This window comes from Octopus bimaculoides, chromosome 20 (assembly GCF_001194135.2).
Source record: "Octopus bimaculoides isolate UCB-OBI-ISO-001 chromosome 20, ASM119413v2, whole genome shotgun sequence".
Taxonomy (NCBI): domain Eukaryota; kingdom Metazoa; phylum Mollusca; class Cephalopoda; order Octopoda; family Octopodidae; genus Octopus; species Octopus bimaculoides.
Window position 1 is genome coordinate 14192777 of NC_069000.1, and position 7567 is coordinate 14200343.

Consider the following 7567-nt stretch of genomic DNA (forward strand, 5'->3'; position numbering starts at 1 on the left):
TTTTTTTCTGTTCTATAACACAAAATAGATAAGTATACGAAGTTTGAAAGTCTTTCGGTACCAAAAACACTACATAAAACATAAATGAAAACTGGTGCCCCCGTTTTGAACTAGATCCCATATATCTATATCTGTCTATATATATATATATACATATATCTATATCTATCTATATATATATATACACATACACACACACACGCACACACGCACGCATGCACACACACACACACACACACACATACACACACATGCATGCACAACAGTCTTTTTTCATTTTCAATAATATATAAATTTATATAATATATAAAGATACATATATCTATATCTATCTATCTATCTATCTATCTATCTATATACACACGCGCACAATAGGCTTTCTTCATTTCCCAATAATATATAAATTTGCTCTTCTTTCGGGCATACTTACCATAAAGGAGAAAAACATGCTTGTAGCTGATAAGAAATGCCAGATGTCATGTTCATCAAAAAACCCTAATAGAATACAAGCTCTGTTTTTATCACGGGACATGGCTGGAGATAGCTGCAAGATAGAGAGAAACATAAAATTTTTTTTTAAATATTACTTATTTTAGATCAGGTCTAAAATGTGCAAACTTTGTTACATGCAGACTAATATACATCACCCTCCTCATCAGTTTAATGCTCACCTTTCTCACTGAATAGCACCTTGGACAAGTGTCTTCTATTATAGCTCCAGGCCAGCCAAAGCTTTGTGAGTAGATTTAAGATACATGGCGTATTTTATAAATATACTTGTTCAAGTATCACAATAGCATGAAACTATTAGTAGCTCTTTTGGCTGTGTAGTTAATTTGATGTGTGTGTATGTGTGTATTATTATTATGATATACTCAATGTGTGAGCATAATTAAACACTGTGAAGCTGCAATATTTTGTCCAGAGAGACTCCTTTAAGATCTTATTGTGTTTAAAACACAGCATACTTCAAAGCTAGGCAAAATGAAATTGCCTCGGAAGTAAAAGAGAGTGACAAATATTGACATTTCATGGTCACTTCCACTCTCCAGTGTCACATTCTCAGCCAACTCCAAAATTACCAGCCTTGGCCAACTAGTGGTATGTATGCAGTTTGAGTAAAAAAGCTATTTGCTGATGTGCAAATGCATCACAGAGAATGAAATCAGAACTAGAATTTGTATTTGGAGCAGCTTAACAGACACAAACATTATCAATATGACATATTCAATGTATGTAGGTAATTAAGCGCAGTATGGTATTTAATGGATTGGTGAGTGGAACTGAAGAACAGAAATGGCCATGAAATATCACTAATTGTCACCCTCTTTCACTGAGGTAATTTTTTGGGGATACTTTCTTGGATAAAAAAGTGTCTAATATATTGACAAGAATCTTGCAAACCAGGGCACTGGAAAGCCTAATCTTCATAGCACCTTACTTTGAAGGAATCATGAACAAATAAAACAAGAAAGAAGACTAATTATTTACCTGCCATGAAGTAAGATGATTAAGAAAAAAATAGAGTGCAAAAGCCCATAAAATTCCAGTCATTAAAATGTAGAATCGGGTCCATATCTTTATAGTTTCTTTACTTCGAAGCTGAAATAAAAGAAAAAAGACCATTTTGAAAGGGCTGATAACTGATTTATTGACCCTGAAGGTATGAAAGACATACTTAAACTTGGCAGGGCCTACCACAACAGAATGGAGATCTTAAAACCAAGGTGCCACATAAAAGCACTGAGTGGTTGACTTTAGGAAAGGCATCCAGCCATAGAAACCAAAGCCATAACAGATTATGGAACTTGGTGCAGCCCCTAGCCTTACCAGTTCCTGTCAAGCTGTCCAACTCATGCCCGCATGGAAAACGGACATTAAATGATGATGATGATGATGATGTAAAGAGCTGGAAGAAATGTTGTTGAACGTTTTGTCCAACACACCAATGATTCTGTCAGCTCATTGCTTTAAACTGATGTGTAAACATTATAAACAGCATATCCACAGTATTAAAGAGCTCAATTATTAACACATTGTTTAAACTCCAGTTCATAATTACAATCCTGGTAGAATAAACTTACATATACACGCTCAAAATGGTGTCTTTTACGAGCCACCTGCACAGGAGCCAGTCCAGCGGCACTGGCAACGAACTCGCTCAAATGTCTTTACACATGCCACCGGCACAAGTGCCAGGGCAACAGGTGCCATCATGATATTATCAACATACATAATTAATTAATTAAAAGTGGTATGTTACTCATATCATGAGAAGAAAAGAATGAAAAATGAAATACAGGTTCCAATCACATCATAAAAACCTACCTTCATAATTAAATAGAAAAACAAATAGAAAAGAAGATTTCCAATGAATATTGCAAGTAAATAACTAGCAAAATCACTTGGTTTCTTAACAGCTCCATAAACAGCACTGGAAATAAAACAAAAACAACAATTTTGAGAAGCCAACATCAAAACTGTGATTTCACATGCTTTCAATCAACTTTTAAGAATTATGGAAAATGGAGAATCTAAAACAAAAATGTTACTTTACTCTCAATGAATTTTCTAACATTTTTAAAATACTAAAAATAACTTGTTGTTATAATTAATTTTTATAATTCATAGAAGACATAGTAATGGACTTTGTCTTAAAAGAAAATAGATTTTCATTATATAAACAAAGAATAAATGTAAAATTAAACTTATTACAGAAATGTGAAGGCACATGGTTTAGTGGTTAGAGTATTCAGACTGTAAGATAGTGAGTTCAATTCCCAGTGGTGTATTGTGTCCTTGAGCAAGACGCTTTATTTCACATTGCTCCAGTCCACTCAGCTAACGAAAATGAGTAGTACCTGTATTTCAAAGGTCCAGCCATGTTACATTCTGTGTCACACTGAATCTCCCTGAGAATTATGTTAAGGGTACACATGTCTGTGGGGTGCTCAGCCACTTGCGCATTAATTTCACAAGCAGGCTGTTCTGTTGATTCGATCAAATGGATCAACTGGAACCCTTGTCATCATAATCGACAGAGTTTACATCCCTGTAACTTAGCGGTTCAGCAAAATAAAACAATAAAATAAGTTCTAGGCTTAAAAAAATAAATCCTGGGGTCGATTTTTTGGGGGATTAGAACCTTTCAAGGTGATGCCCCAGCATGGCCGCAGTCAAACGACTGAAACAAGTAAAAGGTAAAAGCTATTTGTTCTTTAATAATTCTACAGAAATTGTAGAATACAAATGAATATATGGATAGATGTGGAGATGCTAATGGGAGTACTTACAAGGTCCAATTCATGATGTTACTGATGATGAGGAGAATCAATCGATCCTACAAGAAGAGAAAAATAATAATCTTATCAGGATAAACAGTTTTGACTAAAATAAACTTGGTTTTCTTGAAAAACAAAAACAAAAAAACTAATCCTTTATGAATTGCAAAAATCTGGGGCCCTTTTGTCTGATCTTCCATAACATCAGGCAGACAAATCTTTCCTAAAGAGAGTATCATCATGACCATTATCAGTGTAATCTTAACCATCATTGTGTCATAACTATAAGTATTGTAGTTATAACCATCAGACTGTCATCATAATGATCATCACTGTCGTCATAACCAGCTTTGGCATTATCATATCAATGATCATCATTGTCAATTTCTTTATCATTGCTTCATCAAATCTCAGGTAGCTATTGGCAACAACAGTGAATTCTTTGTTCATTGTTTACTATATCAGAGGAAATAAATTCTCATCCAGGTATATGGCTAGCTGTGAGCAGACATTGAAATGTCCCAAAAGAGGCCAAAATGTATCTGGTGTTCTCACTGGCCACTGTTGGAAAAATTTTCATCTCCTTCTGATATGTATTGTGCTTTTCACACAGCATGTCCATAAGAAATATCATCTCTGAAGGAATACCACAGTAACTGGAATTTCAACAGAGTGTATACAGTAAGTATAATGAACAGATGTATTTTTATATTTGCAGGAATTAGAAAGGTTGGCTCAACACTAACCATTACTACATCAATTGGTAATATGACAGGGTAAAGGGTAAAGACCCCCTTCAGTCATGAATGACCATGGGATGCACCTAGAAAGTTCCCCTCCAGTGCACAAATCTAAGCAATGTCGCCCATACATACCACACTCTCCTCTCCACGTCACCAATGTTATCCAAGAGAAAGGCAAAGGCCGATACAGCTTGGCACCAGTGACGTCGCAACTCATTTCTACAGCTGAGTGAACTGGAGCAACGTGAAATAAAGTGACTTGCTCAAGAACACAACACACAGCTTGGTCCGGGAATTGACCTCACTACCTCATGATTGTGAGCCTGACGATCTAGCCACTGAGCCCTGCACCTTCACATATAATAATAATATATAATAACACAATGTGATGTGATAACATAATGTGGAAAAAAGAACCCTAATAAGGATTTTATGGTCCTTATAAAATATATATATTTAGTGAGAAAATGATGAAGTCGTTATATAGAAGCATACAATAAGGGGACATCAACACAACAGACTTTACCTTATACATAGGCTTTGCACACTGTATGAAATCACTGCATAACATTAGTCTCATTCGATTAAAAAGTCCAAGATCTGTGAAAAAAAAAAATGAAAAGAAAAACTCAGAAATAAAACACATTTCCTTTCATTTTGTCAGATTTGCTGGTAAGATGGCTGCAATATTGTAGCAATATTATTGCCTGATCAAAAATACACTAAAAAAGATATTTTTATGTCACACAGCCTCTAGCCAGCACATGCACAAACTTTCACTGATGCTAAACAGAATATTGTTCTTTCTCCCATTATAAATTTCGTAGTACAGATTGGAAGAATAGACATTTCATTATATTTGAAAAAAAAATTTTTTTATTAATAAGTTAGTTGACAAGAAGGCTTCTTTGCTAGTCAATGAAATTCTATCCACTAAAGGAACAAGCCCTGAAATCAGTGTTCAGTTGCTACTTATTTTATCAACTCCAAGGGAATTAAAGTCAACCCCAGCAGAATTTGAACTCAGAACATAAAAAGACCTGAAGAAATGTTGCTAAGCATTTTGTTAGTTGTTTTCAAGTACATAATTGATTGATTCCATTCTCTTCAATTGGTATCAACCACAAAATTCCACAAAGTAACAGAAAAAATTACATTGATAGATATAAAGAAAATATTGTGCTTACCGATTTTCCATCTTCCCATGTAGTAAATCTGTACACTCAGAACTAGAGTTGTCACAAAATGAATAGCAGCAAAAACAATCCAAAAAACAGGTGTTTGGTAAACCTAAAACACAAACAAAATCACACATAGATTTTTAAAATTTTTTTTCAGAAATATTTGAGTTATTAGAACTAATCAACGAAAATTGCTATTTCCATTTTGATGTCATAAAAGTGGTTTTAATATTTCCAAAGAATCATACTAATAAAGTCTATAAACATTGCTTTAATTTCCCCAAAATAGTTGCCGTTCATCTATATATTGTCTATCTTTTATCTGTTTCACTTACTGGACAGCGGCCATGCTGGGGCACTGCCTTGAAGGGGTTTAATCAAACAAATTGATCCTAGTACTTATTAAGCTGGCACTTACTCTATCAGACTTTTTTGCAGAACTGCTACATTAGGGAGATGCAAACAAACCAACACCAGTTGTCAAGTGATATGGGGGGGGAAGCAAATACACACATATTTACGTACATACATATATATTAGGTTGGTGCATAATTAACAAACAAATGGAATTATGAAAATACTAGAAACATTGAACATATGGGTTGTTTCTGGTGAATTTATGATAAATGGGGAGAGAATCATGTCTTGATTAAATTAAGCTGAAGAAGATGAATATTCAATTTTTAATTAAAAAATTTTTTTTCTTATTTTCATAAACTAAAGTTCTTCAAAGTTTTTAGTCATTGATAGCTGTGTCTAGCACTATTTCCTCTGCCTTTGGAATCTTCAGCATGACTTGACTCAACACACAAATTAATTAATACTAGATAGATATGATTAAATGTGTTTGGCTTGTGTGATATTTATTTCTTTATTGCCCACATGGGGCTAAACATAGAGGGGACAAACAAGGACAGACAAAGGGATTAAGTCGATTACATCGATCCCAGTTTGTCACTGGTACTTAATTTATCAACCCCGAAAGGATGAAAGGCAAAGTCGACCTCGGCGGAATTTGAACTCAGAATGTAACGGCAGACGAAATACTGCTAAGCATTTCGCCCGGCGTGCTAACGTTTCTACCAGCTCCCCGCCTGTGATATTATTGTGTGACATTATTGAGCAATCATGATTTCTTTGCAGAAAAAATTATATATATCAGTTGCTATCCTTTTCTTTCTTTATGGCAAAAGTATTGTCACTTGGTTAAGAAGTTCATTTCACAACTAATCAGATTCAGTTTTGACTCCACTGTGAAACAACTTAAGCAAGACTCTTTTACCAGAGCATCGAGTCAACCAAAGTCTCGTAAGTGGTATTTGATAGATGGAAACTGTGTGGAAGCCTGTCAAAGGGACCGGTTTTGTTTTTGGATGATATGTTACTCTATCCATTACCCAGTTAAACATCACTACATGGCCCTTACATGCCTTTAATGAAGCCCACTCAATTGCCAGCAATGAGTCAGATCTCTGACCTACAAACAATTCCCCTCCTTGTCTCCTTTCCTCTTACTTTTCCTCCTGTAGCAGTCCCTTAATTTAAAAAACAATTGTCTCAAATTTCGACACAGGGCTAACAATTTTGAGGGGAGGGGGACACATTGATTGCACCAATGTCAGTATTTGATTGATATCTAATTTACCTACCCCCCCCCCAAAAAAAAAGGATGAAAGGCAATGTTGACAGTCAAATTTGAACACAGAAAGTAAAGAACTGAAAGAAATGCCACAAACAGTTTGTCTGATGTGATAACAATTCTACCAGTTCACTGTCTATTAAAGCTGTTCATTTTTTTTTTTTTAAATCATAATTTATTTCACTAGCTACTGTTTGGTTTTTAATGGAAATACCCCATCACACACACACACACACAAGTGATTATAATATATGTGAAATACTTACTACTCCAATGACAGCTATAAATATAATGAATGCCATGTAAAGATAAGCTGTATGGGCTTTGGCATTGATATCAGGATGACGAGTCTGGTAGAGTCGTAACATACAAAGACAGGCAATGATATACATAAAAGATGTATCTGAAAACAAAAGCAGCGTTTTAATTAAAAAATGAGCTTAAATAATTATGGTAAGTCTGATAGAGTGACAACATATACGGACAGGCATAAAGGATGTATATGAAAATAATAGCAATGTTTTGAAAAAAATGAGCTTAAATAGTTATAAAATATATGAATATTTTAGGAGTATTTATATTAGATGAGCACAAGATTTTAGATCTGCCCTCTCAGTCTAAAGGCAGTGCTCCAGCATGGCCACAGTCAAATGACTGAAACAAATAAAAGAATATATATACACATATGTGTATATATGCATGTGTATGTGTGTGTGTGTGTGT

At 34.6% G+C, this 7567-nt stretch overlaps 1 protein-coding gene across 2 annotated transcripts in view; it reads right to left on the reverse strand.

Moving 5' to 3' along the window:
- Positions 1 to 7567, reverse strand: part of LOC106883431 (SID1 transmembrane family member 1) — a 39359-nt gene that overhangs the window by 1945 nt on the left and 29847 nt on the right. For both annotated transcript variants that reach the window (XM_014934440.2, XM_014934441.2), the window contains 7 exons: positions 7111 to 7247; positions 5212 to 5314; positions 4551 to 4624; positions 3294 to 3340; positions 2329 to 2434; positions 1492 to 1602; positions 431 to 544 (listed from right to left, as the gene is read on the reverse strand). In XM_014934440.2, coding sequence (XP_014789926.1) covers positions 431 to 544; positions 1492 to 1602; positions 2329 to 2434; positions 3294 to 3340; positions 4551 to 4624; positions 5212 to 5314; positions 7111 to 7247 — 692 coding nt within the window. The remainder of the gene's footprint in view (positions 1 to 430; positions 545 to 1491; positions 1603 to 2328; positions 2435 to 3293; positions 3341 to 4550; positions 4625 to 5211; positions 5315 to 7110; positions 7248 to 7567) is intronic.